Source organism: Nicotiana attenuata, unplaced genomic scaffold, assembly GCF_001879085.1.
Source record: "Nicotiana attenuata strain UT unplaced genomic scaffold, NIATTr2, whole genome shotgun sequence".
Classification (NCBI taxonomy): domain Eukaryota; kingdom Viridiplantae; phylum Streptophyta; class Magnoliopsida; order Solanales; family Solanaceae; genus Nicotiana; species Nicotiana attenuata.
Genome location: NW_017677754.1, coordinates 5,725 through 22,423, shown reverse-complemented (window position 1 = coordinate 22,423; position 16,699 = coordinate 5,725). Strand labels below are relative to the sequence as shown.

Here is a 16,699-nt window from a genome sequence, read left to right as displayed (position 1 = left end):
TATCTCATACAACTAAGACTAGTTGTATGAGACATCTTTTTTGTCTCACAGTTTTGTGGACCCAGAAGTGTAAGATTGGGGTCCACAAATTTGTGAAACAAAAAGGAACCTCACACAACTGACATTCGGTTGTGTGAGGCACACAACAAAACTTCTTTGTGCAAGATCCTATATGAATGCAGGATACTTTGCGCACTGAGCCGTCAATCAATTGACAACATATTCCAAAACGTATTCATATAATAATAGTAATAATTAGAACATTTCCTACTACATCTCACATGGATGCAGAGTTATTTACAAACAAAGGAGCAAAATCATCCAAAACAAAACAAAAACACAAGGAAAAACATAATATAACTCCTAAAAGCATTCAATTATACAGCAGAAAAGCAAAGTTAAAATTATAAAGATGCTTCAATCAAAGTAGTGATGCAAAAAACTTGCGAATACTTCTCATGAATCCACCTTTCTTATTTCCCCTCTTATGCCACTTAGCTTTTTCTTCTTCTTCTTCTTCAGCAGCATCGCGATAATGAAAACGCTTCCTTAATTTCATTCTATCAAAGTGCTTTGATCTTTTGTCAGCTTCATTATCATTAAAATCAACAAAGCGATGGACACGGAATTGATTTTGACGTTTCAATTTCATTTTCCCAAACTTCTCGCGATCGTCTTGAAGCTTCGAGATCTTCTCTTTGTGATCATCGACTTCGTCATTGAGATGGTAGTGGGGGAAATTGATCCGATCCGCCGGAATTTCACGCACGCCAACACGGTATACAAACTTATCAAAGTCAATGTTTTTGCGGGAAGAGAGTATCATGTCATTACCATAAGGGATCTGATGCCGTGATACATGATTCCGGTGGTGGAAATAGTGGCGACATAGGCGGAACGGTAGGTTAGATCGGAGCCGGAATCGACGGTTGATTGGACGGAATTTGACTAAGGTCAACGGCATCGGATGGACTGAGTGAGTCTCTTCGTCAACGGAGTTTCTAGGTAGGCTAAGAATAGACGCTGAATCGCCGAATTCCGGTAGAGTATTGGGATGTTCTGGGCGGATGACGTCATTTTCTGAAGGGAGTTTGAGGTGGGTGGCGTCATTTTCCGGTTGAGTTAACGGAGTACGAGCAAGGGTAAGGGTAAATAACAGGAAAAGAACGGCGACGGAGAGTTTTGCCATGGTAAAAAGTTAAAAATTCGCGGAAAAAGAGCGTACTAAGTTATATATAGTGCTCGGGCAGATCGGGCAGGTTTGGCGGTTGGCATGTAGAGAGGACGAATGAATTAAACGGGCAAAGGGCAACTCCTACGTACGTAAGTACTTACGTAATATCAAGGAATCGAGGAAAAAAATATTCATGGAATCGACATTAGAAATTCATTTAATTTAATTTGAATTACAATTTTTAGAAAAATTAATAGTAATTGAAAACGATATTGTAAGGCTTGAGGCTTGAGAAAGACTTTTCTTAAAGAAGTTATTGCCTGTATACAGATTTGGAGAAAATTCAAACAATCTTCTTCAGGATACAACAAGCCATAAATTGATACTTGCAGATTTTCTGAATCTCTTTGTAGGGGAATTCGTGTTTATTTATAGCAAAAGTCAGGCCTTTTCCGAAAAGACACTTTATTTCATTAACAGATGTGTCTGTTTATTTGAATTTTAAATTCAAATAAAACAGATTTCTGTTGTAGAAATAAAAAATAAAATTATTAGCTTAATAACCGGCCCAGCCCAAGCCCCAAGTCCAAGTTAAAGTATTTAAACAAATATTTGCACATACACTTAATAGTGTGTATTCTTAAATAAATATGTAAAATGGACAACAACTTAAAAAGCCCATAAAGGGACTTTAGACCACCGATGTGGGAAAGTCCCACATTCCCCTTACTACATTACAAACTATTTCTTTCAATCCCCTACTAGTTTGTTATATTTCTTATAATATCACGCATACCAAAAAGTATCTTGTTTAGATTTGAACTTTTCATTAGTGCAAACACTTTAAAGTTCTGACGAAGATATTGGTATTTTAAAGATTTGAACCACAACTCCTTGTGCCAAAACCGAAAATAACACACACATAATACCGTTTTAGTAACTCAGGAAACCCAGTACATGCTTTAGCACGTTTACGGCCCTGTACTCATCCTGGTTTCATGAATACTTACAAGATTAACTCTTTAAATTTTGCTTGAAGCGACACCACTTCGATATTCACATAGGTAAAATTAGATACAATGTCCCTGTTACTACAAGCATTTACTAATTTTATTAAGATTTAACTCAACCTCTTCGAGTAAGAGTTTGCACCATAAAGTTTGTTATTTTGCCCCTGTTATTCCAGGCATTTAACAACTTATTGACTCCTCATATAACAGTATGTAGTATATTTGAATTAAGGCTCTTAAAGGAGATCAGTGCTTAAACAACACAAAGCAACTTGTTATTACTTCATTGAACTTATTTTGTTAGAGTGTATACTAACTCAAAGTTAGGTTCCCGTTTCTTGTGTTTAATTCAAGAGTTTTAGCCCCATGCCTTCACAAGTTTGTTGTACTACATCTCTTGTCAATGCTTTGGTAAGTGGATCAGCCAAATTCTTATTCAATCTCACATACACAATAGTTATAGTCCCATTTGTGACTAATTCTCTTATATAAGAATGTCTCAAGCTTATATGTCTTGATTTCCCATTATATATCTTATTATGAGCCACACACATGGTAGTCTCACTATCACAAAATACAAAAATGGCTGGCATGAGTTGTGGTCACAACTTTATATCTAATAACATGTTCCTCAACCATTCTGCTTCTTTCCCAGCAACTGCTAATGCTATGAATTCAGATTCTATAGTAGAATGAGAAATACAAGTTTGTTTCTTGGATGCCCAACTAATGGCACCACCTCCTAAATTAAATATCCATCCTGAAGTGGATTTATTATCATCAACACTAGTAATCCAACTTGCATCAGAATATCCTCTAAAACAGTGGAAAAACCATTATAGCAAATGCCCAAATATTTTGTTTATTTTAAATATCCAAGTACTCTAGTTATTGCTTTTTGTGATGACCCAAAAGGTCATCACTTGTTTTAGAAATAAATTCAGTGTTTCAAGGCCTAAAAACCTTCTTTTTACCTCACCTCGATTTGCGTGCGTGGTCCGCACCTATATCCGGAAAGCCTTCTATGTGAAAATATGAGAAATAGAAATTTCTAGAGTTAAAATTTGATTATGGTTGACTTTAGTCAATATTTTGAGCAAATGGACCCGGATCCGTGTTCCGACGATCCAGGGAGGTCCGTAGGAAAATATGGGACTTGGGCGTATGCCCGACATCAAATTCCGAGGTCCCAAGCTCGAGAAATAAATTTTTAAAGAAAATTATTTTCTTGAAATATATGAGTTTTTGGAAATGAAATGTGTTTGAAATTTGATGGTATCGGGCCCGTATTTTGGTTCCGGAGCCCGTACAGGTCTTTTATGTGATTTAAGTTGAGTTTGTGAAATTTGGTAAGAAACGGACTTGAAATGACGTGAATCGGACCTTATTTGAGAAAATTGAAAAATTTGATGTTCTTAAGCGATTTCATGATTTTGATGCTAAATTCATAGTTGTTGATGTTATTTTGGTGATTTGATTGCACGAGCAGGTCCGCATGATGTTGTTAGGTTAGTGTGCATGTTTCGTTTGGAGCCCCGAGGGCTCGGGTGAGTTTTGGATAGGCCACGGAGTGAAAATTGACTTAGGAGAATTGCTGGTGTGTTGCAGGTTTGTAACAGGCCTCTGATCTCGCATTTGTGAGATCAGGCATCGCAAATGCGGTGAAAATAGGGTTCGCAAATGTGAGGTTTTTGTCGCAAATGCGAAGAACCCCAGGCCAGCTTTATCTCGCAATTGCGAGGTACCCTTCGCAAATGCGAAGTCACCCATTAAAGTCAGAAGTCGCAAATGCAACATATCCTTCGCATTTGCGATGTCAACAGGAACCTTCAGGGTTCGCAAAGAAAATTCTCTTGGGCGATTTTCCAAAGAAAATTTCTTCTCCAAATCGATTGTAAGTTGTTTCTAACTCGTTTTCTTCAATCTTTAACATCTTTTCACATGATTTCAACTCAAAATCAAAGGTTTTCATGGGGGAAAATGGATGTTTTGGGTATAACCTAGGTTTTTTCAAATTTTGGGGATTTGGACCTCCATTTTAGGTCCGATTTCAAAATAAATTATATATTTGAGTTCGTGGGTGAATGGTAATCGGGTTTTGGTTCGAACCTCGGGTTTTAACCATGTGGGCCTGGGGTCGATTTTTGACTTTTTGGGAAAAACTTTAGAAAACTTATTTCCATGCATTAGAATTGATTCATTTAGCATTTATTGATATAATTAAGTAACTTGTGGCTAGATATGAGCGAATTGGTGGTGGAATCAAGAGGTAAAGCGATACTTGAGGCTTGAATTGTGTTCGTGGCATCGAGCTAAGTGTTTGGTCTAACCTTAGCTTGAGGGATTAGGAGTCGAGTCCTGTTTGCTATGTGCTATTTGATGAGTTCAACGTATAGGCATGGTGACGAGTATCTATACATTGGTGTCAAGCATGCCCGTGAGTCTTAAATTGAGATCGTTGTGTTCTTAATAAGTTTTACAAATGCCTAAGTTGTTGATTCTCTGTTTTGGGCAAGAATTTTGATTATGTTCGTGGAAATTGCTTATGGTTGAGTTTTGGTTCTAGTTGAGGTCTCTTTTGTGAAGATAAATATTGAGACAAGTTTGGTTATAGCTGATTTCCTTGCCGGGATGTATTTACTTTTTAATGTCGATTCCCTTGCCGGGATATTGTTGTTTCCATATTGCTCCCTTGTCGGGATTCTTTGTGATTGGTGTTGAATTATTTATATGGATCGGGTTGCACGCCGCAACAATATTATATGGATCGGGTTGCACGCAGCAACAATATTATATGGATCGGGTTGCATGCCGCAACAGTGAAATATTATATGGATCGGGTTGCACGCCGCAATAGTGTTTTATGAGTTGGATCGGGTTGCGCGCCGCAACAATAAAGGATAAAAGTGGATATTGAATTGTTACTGTTTCCTTATTCCTTCTGCTGCTTCTTTATGCTTTTCTCCTGCGTTACTGTTGGTAAATGATAACCCCACAGCATGTCCCCTTCCCATCTTAAACTGCTAGTTTCCTTTATTGCTACTTGCTATATATATATGATTTAACTGCACAGGTTTATTTGGTAGTCTGGTCCTAGCCTCGTCACTACTTCGCCGGGGTTAGGCTAGGCACTTACCAGCACATGGGGTCAGTTGTGCTGATACTACACTCTGCACTTTTTTTTGCAGATCCCAGTGCTCTAGATTACGGACCGCAGTGAGATTGCTGTTTCGCGTTCATCAGGCGACCCGAGGTAGTTCTACAGGCGTCCGCAGGCCTTGTTGTCTCCTTCTATCTTTATTCCTGTTTCCTTCATTTATTTCCAGAGACAGTGTTGTATTATTTCTTTCAGACCTTTATTTGTAGTACTCCTAGACAGTCTGTAAAGTTGTGACACCAGTCTTGGGTAGATTTGTTATGGATTGGCATTAGCAGTATTATTAAAACTTTGCAATTTAGTCTTCCGCCTATTTAAATTCTGTTGTTATTTAATTGTTGGTTCTTAATTGTTATCGGATTAAAAATGAAAACAAGGTAAATAGTTTAATTGGTTGGCTTGCCTAGCTTTCTCGAGTAGGCGCCATCGCGATTCCCGAGGGTCGGAAATTCGGGTCGTGACATTTCCAATGACCATTACTTGGATTACTAGTAAACCTTAAAAGTTTACAAACAGCAAATGCTATATCAGGTCTTGTACAATGCATTGCATACATCATACTACCTATTGCACTTGCATACTCTAATTGAGCTATTGCTCTTCCAGTATTTTCAGTTAACTTGATACTGGAGTCATAAGGAGTATTAAACTCTTTTATGCCTAAATGACTAAACTTAGCAAGGATTTTATCAATGTAATGCGATTTGATAAAGTCATTCTTTTGTTCTCTCTTTTCACCTTTATGCCTAGAATAGTATCTACTTCATTTATGTCTTTCATCTTAAAAACTGAAGTTAGATACTTCTTGGTTTCTGTAATACCAAGCATATTTGTACCAAATATTAGCATGTCGTCAACATATAGACAAATGATAACTCCGAATTCTTTTGTGAACTTGGAGTAAACACATTTGTCAGCATGATTATGTATGAATCCATTTGATAGTACAACACTATCAAGCCTTTCATGCCATTGTTTAGGTTCTTGTTTCAAACCATAGAGAGACTTTATCAACTTACATACTTTCTTCTCATTTCCTGGAAGAACAAAACCTTCAGGTTGTTGTATATTCACTAAGGTTTCCATTTAAAAAGGCCGTTTTAACATCCATTTGATGCACATACAAGTTATATATGAAGACAATGATAAAAGCACTCTAATGAATGTTATTCTTGCTACAGGAGCATAAGTATCAAAATGGTCTATGCCTTTTTTTTGAGTGAAACTTTTTGCTACTAATCTTGCTTTGAAGGTTTGGATAGAACCGTCTGTATTATACTTCCTCCGAAAGACCCATTTGCAACCTATGGATTTTGATCCATTTGGAAGATCAACTAAAACCCACGTATTGTTTGACATTATTGAATCCATTTCATCATTAATAGCCTCTTTCCAGAAGGCAGCATCTCGAGAAGCCATAGCTTCTTGAAATGTCTTCGGGTCTTGTTTAACATTTAATAGGATAGGAATTTGATTACAGACATTTTTTCTATCTCCTTCTACAAGAAAGACTAAGGACTATGAAGAGATAAAATCAGAACCAAGACATTTTTCTTTCCTTATTCTTTAACTCTTTCTTGGTTCTATTTGTATGTTGTCACTTTTCTTTTTACTTGTAGTAATTTCTGAATGTGACAATCTATATGCATTATTATCACTTTCATTTGGTTCAGTCATTTCCTCATCAATAGTGTTATCTGAAAATTTGTTTTCAATAAATTCAACATGAATAGATTCTATTATAACATTAGATTCTAGATCCAACAATCTATATGCCTTTGGATTTTGTGCATATCCAACAAAAATACTTCTAATTCCTCTAGGACCTAGTTTTGTTCTTTGGTGATCATGAACTCTGTAGAATGATATACACCCCCACACTTTAAAATAATTGATAGTTTATATGAGTCCACCAACTGTATAGAAACGTGGTCCTATATCAGTTCCCTCAGTGCTAACTACTGAAAAGAATGTAAATAAGACACAAGATTTTTACGTGGAAAAATCCCAACTCAAGGGGGCAAAAAACCACGACCTACACTGGTAGGATTTCAACTTCCCTAACTTGTAACTACACTATTACAAGCCACTTTGTAATGACTCTATTACAAAGACTTCAATCACTCTAACTTGTAATACACTTATCACAAGCCACTTTGTCATTCACTAGTTACAAAGACTTCAACCTATGACTAACTCTAGTCATAACACAAACTCAGATGGTTTATGATTTTGAGTTTCCTAAAACAAAGCTTCTAAAAAAGCAAGATAAGAGTTACAATGAAGAAAAGAAAACAAGATTACAACTCAACTAAGGACATACATAGACTCATAGTGAAATTGGTCCGTAGTGGAGTTGTCTTCTTGTTCTTGACACACTTGTGACTTCAATGCTGGATCAGATCTTCAATGCTTGAGAGAATATCACTAAATTCTCAAGTAAATATCTTGTTGCCTTACACCAAGTTATTATACTTCAAAAGACATCCCAAGGATGATGTCTATTCTTGGTTGGTACACGCCTCTTCCCAATGGGAAATGACTGCTACACTGTAGCGTGCACAGTTGTAGGCAGTCACTTTCTGCAGTTGCTTTCCAGCTGTAGAGTTGACTTGTACTTCTGTCTGGGAAACACCAAGGGATAAGGTCCCTAAATTGGTTCTTGCGAATCCAAAGGCACACTGCCTAGATTATCTTGAGTCCATTGCTGAATGATTGTACCAGGCATGCATCAGGTCCTTTATCTGGTTCTATACAGAAAGTTTGTTAGATCATCAAAACATAAGACTAAGAAACCTTAAGCCCATCAATTTCCCCCTTTTTGATGATGACAAACTTTTAAAATTGATGACTATTTATAGAGTTTAACTTAACCAGATAAAGTACCAGTATCCTCATATGTTCCCCCTAACTCTATGCTTCCCCCTTAATCACCTGCTTCAATTTTTCAAGTTAACCAACTCTTCCCCCTTTTGGCATCATTAAAAATGCACAATCAGGCAAAAAAGCATAAAGAAGTCTAACACAGCTAACTCATGGCCCATATGTGCACACAATATGATAGAAAAGAGAAGCAAAAGGAAACAAGCATTGTACTAGCAAAAGAAGAGCTGTTTCATTGATTGATAATAATTTTTGCAAAGACTAAATTGGACTGTTTCAACAGGAGCAGTAACGGTGGAATCCAACATGCCATCACAAGAAAAACAAAAAGAAAACAACAGCCACAAAACATCAGAACATAAGACAACTGGTCACTGAGAGGATCCTAGGGGGCACTAGAAGAGGGAGGCTTGGAGGAGGAGGCAATGGTTTTGAGAACCAGGTCCATGCAGGCATTTGCAGACATCTGTACCTCAAGCAATTTCTCCCGCAGGTTCTCCACCTGTTGCCTAAGCTCAGCATTCTCCTTAGTCAAGCGGGCAACTTCTTCATGGGAAGAATTAATAGAACCAAGTGCCCCAACAACTTGACTAAGCTAAGTTTCCAGTATGGCATTCTGAGCCTTCAACCTTCTGATATCTTCGGTAGCAGCATTCTGAGCATTTATCAGCTGAGAAATTGTTGAAGTCCTTCCCCTAACCTTTTCTACACACTCACACTCTTCCAGAGTTGTTTTGGAGAAGGTTTGGATTGGCAAAAGGTACCTTGTAAAACTGGAACACCCGAGTGAGGAGAAATCCGTATGGAAGCCCGTGATTGCCATCTTGAAAGTTCGCCACCTTTTGCATTTGTTCTATCATAATTGCTGGCAGATTTATCTGTGCGAACTCATCAAGAGCCTCCATTAAGACCAGATCAGACTTGGAAGCTATAGACCTCCTCTCAGCACGAGGTAAAAGAACCTTATTGACCAGTTCAAAGAGAAGCTGATACACCGGAAGTAGTGCCTTTTTATGCACCCGTTCCCCCTGCTGGATAGCCTGCTCTTTCACAATGGCCCTCCTAAAGTTATCTCCACAAGCACCCTTGACGGAGGACATCCCTTCACATGGAACTTGGAGAACTTTCCCCAATGCTGAAGCGTCAAGCACAATGTCAACTCCATTTACCAGCACGCAGATATGGTCCCCTTCAACAGTGAAGAGAGTTGCATAGAAGTTTTGCACCTCATCTTCATATACTTTAGGCACATCCTCTTTAAAAAAATGACCCCATTGATGGAATTCCACCATCTCCAGAACTTGCCTTATACCTGCCATCTCCGAGATTTCTGGGTCAAACATGCGACCCCATAAGAATTTCTGAGTTCTCAATCTCTCCTGCCCAAGTCCACTGTCACTTGGTATGGTCTTTGTTGAACCAAGTCCTCCCACAATGTCCCGCTTTCGTTTTCTAGACATTTTAACATCTTCCCTGTACTACTTGCAACAGCCACAGTATCACCTTCAGACAAATCTTTCTCAACCACAGCCTTCTTAGATTTACCACCACTCTTCACAGATTCCACTTTGTTTTTCTACAGCTTTCTCGAAAGCTTCAATCACAGACTTTTGGACTTTTGTAGATCTTTTCACTAAGGAACTAGGTTCCTTTACAACTTCTTCATCAACCTCAACCACTGGAATGATTTTGTCAGCCACAACTTCCCCCTGTTTTATCAACCTGTTCTTCTTTTTCTTAATACTCCGCCTACTCTTCTGCAAGGCAGACTCAAAAGCCTCTTTCTTCTGCAACCTGGTAGTGGGTCACTTGGAAGAAGACTCAGGAGTAACTACTGGTTTGCGTATCTTAAAACGGGCACTAAGAACCATGTCATCTTCATCATCTTCGATAAAAGGTACCGTAATAGGAGGAATAGACTCCAAGGGCTTAGTATAGAAGATGTGCTCCTGGTTTGTTTCGGCTGAAGGAGAATCATGTTCTCCAACAGGTTCTTCTGTGACTGTGTTTATGAACCGGAGACTCGAAAAGCACCATAGTCCCTTCATCCCCTAAGAATGGAGTTTCTTCCCCCTGAGACTCAAGCATAGGGGAGGCTCCTTCATTTGTAAGACTCTCAGCAGCGATAGCCATGATATTTTTTGCCGCTTCTTTTTCTGGTGACTCCATAGAAGCCACTGAGTCTAGAACGGAAGAGTTCAAGTACTGATCGGGATCTTCCTCAGAGACCTCTGACGCCTGAGGGGTAGCACTTTCTAGGTGTTCTTTGGTTTGATCAGAAAAAGAAGGAGAAGTAGGGCTAACCTTTAGGGAGTCGGAAGTTGCAACACGTGGAAGTGAGGCAGGGTTTGATGGAGGAGTAAGGGCGACCGGGGATGATGAGGAAATCGGTGTGGGTACAGTAGCATCAGGTATAGTGGAGGAGTGGGTTTCTGGTGGTGATGCTAAGGAAGGTGGAGATGTGGGAGTGGTGTTGATGGCAGGAGAGGGAGAATATTGTTCGTTGGCCATTGTGAGAGAAGTGGTAGAGGGTTGTGATTTTTTTTACAGAGATGCAATGGGAATAATGGTTCAAAACTGCTGGGAGTGAGAGGGTTTTATGGAAGGAAGGGCTAATAATGAGAGGGGAGAGGAACGGGTACTGAAGAATTTCGAAACGACGGTAGGTTTGTGGGAATATATAACATGCAGAGGAAGTGAAGGGATTTGAGAGACAAGACGTGATATACAGGCTCTGAAAAGTCGGATGATGTGGCAGTTGAATTAATTTTGTTGTCTTTTGAAAAAGCATGAGAAAAACACATTACTACTAACCCGTGTTACAGGAACTAGGTTCCTGACCTGTTTTAGAAAAAGGATTTTGCAGCTCTCTTTCGTAGTTCAACACTGTACCTTTAGTTTCTATAATCATCATGCATGTTTACCTACAACGGTATAGATGTGAGTTAGGCCTGGTCAGAAAACACTTTAGCTAGTTTTACCTGAGTATGACTTTCATAGCCATATGAGCAAAACCAGGTTCTCAATTAGGTTTAATTAACCCCAGTGCCATCCTATTTCTCTCAAAGTGTTCCTTGCTCAGAGCTTTGGTAAAGATATCTGCAATTTGATCTTCCGTGCAGCAAAATCTCATACAAATAAGTCCCTTTTCCTCATGTCTCTGAGAAAATGGTGTTTGACATCAATGTGTTTGGTTCTCTTGTGTTGAACCGGGTTCTTTGCCATGTTAAGAGCACTGGTGTTGTCACAGAGAAGCGGTACACAATAAATGTATACTCCAAAGTCTTCCAATTGTTGCTTGATCCACAGTAACTGAGCACAGCAAGAGGCAACTGCAACATATTCTGCTTCAGCTGTTGAGAGAGTCGCTAAGTTTTGTTTCCTTGTACCCCATGAGATTAGACATGATCCTAGGAAATGAGCCATTCCAGATGTGCTTTTCCTGTCCACCAGATAACCTGCATAATCAGCATCGGCATAACCAATAAGGCTGAAATTGTCACATGAAGGATAATATAGAACTAGGTCCTGTGTGCCCTTATGATATCTCAGAATTCTCTTAGCAGCCTTCAGATGAGATTCCTTAGGATTTGATTGAAACCTTGAACATAATCCCACACTAAACACAATGTCTGGCCTGTTGGCAGTAAGGTAGAGTAGAGATCCAATGATTCCCCGATACATTGTTTGATTTATAGGTGATCTAGAATCATCCATGAATAGCTTAGTAGAAATAGCAATAGGGGTATCGATCACCTTTGATGCTTCCATATCGAACCTTTTCGGAAGTTCTTTAATGTATTTCTGCTGACTGATACACGTTCCCTTCATGGACTTCTTCACTTGAAGACCCAGGAAGAAGTTCAGTTCCCCCCATCATACTCATTTCAAACTCACTTACTATGAGTTTGGCAAATTCTTCACATAATGAGTCTGTTGTAGCCCCAAATATGATGTCATCCACATAAAACTGAACAATGAGCAGGTTCCTTCCCTGTTTCTTCAAAAATAATGTATTGTCAATCTTTCCTCTTGTGAAACCTCTAGGGGCCTTCTTTAAATCCGTACGGTGCCTTATCCAATTTGAATACATGTTTAGGATGTACATGACATTCAAAGCGTGGAGGTTGCTTGACATAGACTTTTTCCTTAAGAAAACCATTCAGGAAGGCACTCTTCACATCCATTTGGAATAAGGTGAATTCCATATGTGATGCAAAGGCAATGAGGATCCTAATAGCTTCCATGCGAGCAACTGGGGCAAAAGTCTCATCATAATCGATCCCTTCCTCCTGATTGTATCCTTGGACAACAAGCCTTGCTTTGTTCCTTATAGTATTTCCATGTTCATCCAACTTATTCCTGAATAACTACCTGGTCTCTATGATGGTTCTGTCTGAGGGTCTAGGTACCAGGTGCCATACCTTGTTTCTTTCGAATTGATGTAGTTCCTCTTGCATTGCCATAATCTAGTTTGCATCCTTCAAGGCTTCCTTGTTATTTTTGGGTTCTATTTGGGATAGAAATGCTGAGAAGGCTAGGGAATTTCTGGCTTTTGATCTTGTCTGAACTCCAGAATCAAGGGGGGTGATTATATTATCAAGTGGATGGGAGCTTTTGTGTTTCCAATTTGGGGCTAAAGTTTGATTGGTAGAGGAATTGGGCAAATTGGATGGATTTCCCTGCACTCCTCATTCTGCTACCTGTGGAGTGCCTTACTGCATCTCCAACTCTTTCTTCAACTTCAGTGGTAGTAATTGGAGTACCAGGTTCCTTTTGAGAAGTGGAAGAGGGTTACATTGTCTTCACCTGCCTCCTTCATCTGGCTCATCATATCAGCCTTGCCATTTGAAACATCAGATATTTCCCAGGAACCAAAAGTGGTTCATTGTCTTGATCATCACTGTTTCCTTCCTTGATAGAAGAGGGTGTCTCGTTAAATATCACATGAACACTTTCTTCCACACATTGTGTCCTTTTGTTGTAGACTTTGTAGGCTTTGCTTTGAGAGGAATATCCCAGAAATATTCCTTCATCACTTTTTGCATCAAACTTCCCAAGCTGGTCCTTCCCGTTGTTGAGAACATAACATTTGCATCCAAAGGTTCTCAGATGAGTTATCTTTGGTTTTCTTCCATTGAGTAGCTCATAAGGATTTTGTTCAGGAGAGACCTGATCATGCGCCTGTTCACCAAGTAGCACGCAGTGTTTATTGCCTCTGCCCAGAAATTTTTGGCAATTCCACTGTCAATAAGCATTGTCCGTGCCATGTCTTCCAGAGTTCTGTTCTTTCTTTCAACAACACCATTTTGCTGCGGAGTCCTTGGGGCTGAGAAGTTGTGATTAATCCCATTTTCATTGCAAAACTCATCAAATTTGGCGTTGTCGAATTCTGTCCCATGGTCAGATCTGATGTAGACTACTTCCAATTCCATCTTCACTTGGATTTTCTTGACAAAGGCCACAAATACCTCGAAGGTCTCATCTTTTGTTCTAAGAAATAGTGTCCAAGTGAATCTTGAATAGTCGTCCACAATCACAAATATATACTTCTTTCCACCTCTGCTTGGTATTCTCATAGGACCACACAGATCCATATGAAGGAGTTCGAGTGGTTTTGATGTGCTAACATTCTTCTTTGGCTTAAAAGATGATTTCACATGTTTTTCTCTAGCACATGCATCACACACTCTGTGCTCCTTGAACTTTGAATTTGGCAGACCACGAACCAGGTCCTTCTGTATCAATTTATTCAGAAGTGAGAAGCTTTCATGCCCCAATCTTCTATGCCACAGTTCTGCATCATTATCAACTGCCTTCAAGCAGCTCATATCACCAGCTTGCAGATATTCAAAATCAGCAACATAGATGTTCTTGTATCTTTTTGCTACTAAAACCACTTCATCAGTTACCAGATTAGTAACTGTGCACACTTTAGACAAGAACTCTACTTTGTTCCCCTTATCACAGATTTGAGAGACACTCAAGAGACTGTACTTCAGGCCATCCACATAGTACACGTTCTCAATTGAGTGTGAAAGAGACTTTCCAACCTTTTCGACACCGAGAATGTACCCCCTTTTTTCCATTTCCAAGGGATACATTCCCTCCCTGTAGGGCTTTCGGTGAGAGAAAATCCATGATGTTTCCAGTCATGTGCTTTGAACATCCACTGTCCATGATCCATCGCAGTCCGCTTCCTCTTACTGTTCCCTGCACATATAAATTATGGGTTAGATTTAGGAACCCAAACTAGTTTAGGTCCCTTGTAATGAGGAAAAGGGTGGATAAGAGCTCTTCTAGTCTATGTAGGCAAGATGCAATTTTTGCGAGTGGTACCTGGTCCCCCTTTAGTAGTCACTTTTTCAGCAAACACTTTGTTTTTCTGAGCAGATTGGACCCTGGCCTGGCAATTTTCTTTGAAGTGCAAATTGTTCCCACAGTAGGTACAAAGCCAGTTATCAGGAACAATGACGTACTTGCTGTGAGGGTTGTAAGGAATTTTCTTCTTTTGGAACCCGATTCCCTGCCTGTTTCCACTATTGTTGAAGTATATGATAGTGACCGCATCTGAGGACCAGGTCCACTTAAGAGATTTCTCAAGATCAATTTTTACTTTCTCCAATTCAGCTTGAAGTTGCCTTTTTTCTCGAGTTCACCACATAGACTAGTTTTCACATCATTTAATTCCTTTTCAAGCTTGATGTGTGTCTCACTAGCTACTTTCTTCCCTTTCTTAATACTTACAAGCCTATGTTCTGATTTGAGTCCCTCAATTGTTTTCTCTAGGTCTGTGATTACCACCAAAAAGTCATCCCTTTCTTGCTCAGTAGCTGCAATTCTCTCTGCTAGAGTATTTTTTTTCTTTGCTAATGTTCTCTATGGTTTCCTTCAAGTCAACAACCACTGCCGTCAGATCATCTCTTTCATTTTCTACACTATTAATATTTCCAGCTAGCACTGCTTTTTCTCTCTCAAGGTTGTTTATAGTTTCCTTTAAGTCAACAACCACTACCATCAAGTCATCTCTCTCATTTTCTACACTATTTATTTTTCCAGTTAGAACTTTTTTTTCTTTTTCAAGATTGCCTATGGTCTCCTTTAAATCAACCACACCGACCACCAAATCATCTCTAGATTGTTCAACATCTCCTAGCTCTATGGTCAAGGCATCCTTATCATTAACAAGATTATAATATGCATCAATTAGAACATTTGCTAATAACATCAATTTCTTAGAAGAGTAGGACTTCAGATTTCTCTGAACATCCCTAAAATTTACCTCATCATTGTCATCCTCTTTATCATCATCGGACTGAGCCATCAATGCAAATAATGAATCATATTCCTTTGCTTCATTTTCCACTGCCATCATGGAACTGTTTCCTGCATCTGGTTCCCCTTCTGATTCACTGGAGGAGTCTCCCATGCAGCAAGAGCTTGTTTCACAATATTGTCAGCTACACTTTTCGGCTGAATCGTTGTCAGGAACCGTGCCTTTTTGCATCTTTGTCAGAGTTGTGTTTGTAATGCTCCTGTTTCAGAAGTGGGCAGTCTTTGATGAAATGCCCTGGCTTTCCGCACTTGTGACAGATATCATAGTTCCTTGGTTTACTTGAACTGCCCCTCTTTGGTATACCACCATTTCTTCGAACCATCTTTTGAAATCTTTTAGTGAGATGGGCCATATCACTATCTTCTTCACTTGTGTCATTGTTTTCAGCCTTGAGCACCAGGTTCTTCTCCTTCTTTGGCTCTCTTCTTTCACTGTCTTTCTTTCTTTTCATCTTGTATGTCTTTAGATTTCCAATCAGCTCATCTATGGTTAGAGTTTGTAAATCTTTAGCTTCAGTGATGGCATTCACCTTACTCTCCCAAAAGCTAGGTAGAATACTGAGAACCTTCCTCACAAGCTTGTTTCTAGGAATAATTTCTCCAAGTGAATGAAGCTCATTTATGATAGATGTGAATCTAGTGTGTATATCTTGTATAGACTCATCATCTTTCATCCTGAAAAGCTCATACTTGGTGGTGAGCATGTCAATCTTGGACTGTTTAACCTAAGTAGTTCCTTCATGTGCCGTTTGCAATGCTTCCCATATTTCATTGGCAGATTGATAGGCTGAGATTCTATTGTACTCAATCTGGTCCTATACCACATACTAAGATCTTCTTGGCACGAAAGTTCTTCTCAACAGCTTTTCTATCAATATCGCAGTATTCTTTTCTGGTTTTCGGCACCATCACTCCAGATTCTCCAACCTTCTTCGTAGGAACATGTGGACAATCACAAATGACGTCCCACAGCTCAGAGTCTTCTGCCATTATAAAATCATGTGTACGAGTCTTCCACCAGCCGTAATACTGACCATTAAATCTAGGGGGTCTGTAGGTTGATTGTCCTTCCTCAAAGTTAGGTGGAGCAACCATTGAGATCTTTTCTAGGTGTTAACCTTTTAGAAAGAACCTGCTCTG

The 16,699-nt window shown here is 39.3% G+C and overlaps 1 protein-coding gene across 1 annotated transcript; it reads right to left on the bottom strand.

Moving 5' to 3' along the window:
• Positions 1-207: 207 nt before the first annotated feature.
• On the bottom strand, positions 208-1,266 carry LOC109221482. Its single transcript, XM_019385961.1, has one exon. The coding sequence runs from the start codon at positions 1,187-1,189 to the stop codon at positions 422-424; it is 768 nt and encodes a 255-aa protein (XP_019241506.1). The 5' UTR covers positions 1,190-1,266; the 3' UTR covers positions 208-421.
• Positions 1,267-16,699: the final 15,433 nt, after the last annotated feature.

What these genes read in the sequence shown, in the direction of transcription:
- LOC109221482 (XM_019385961.1), bottom strand. Translation starts at nt 1,189, where the DNA reads ATGGCAAAACTCTCCGTCGCCGTTCTTTTCCTGTTATTTACCCTTACC.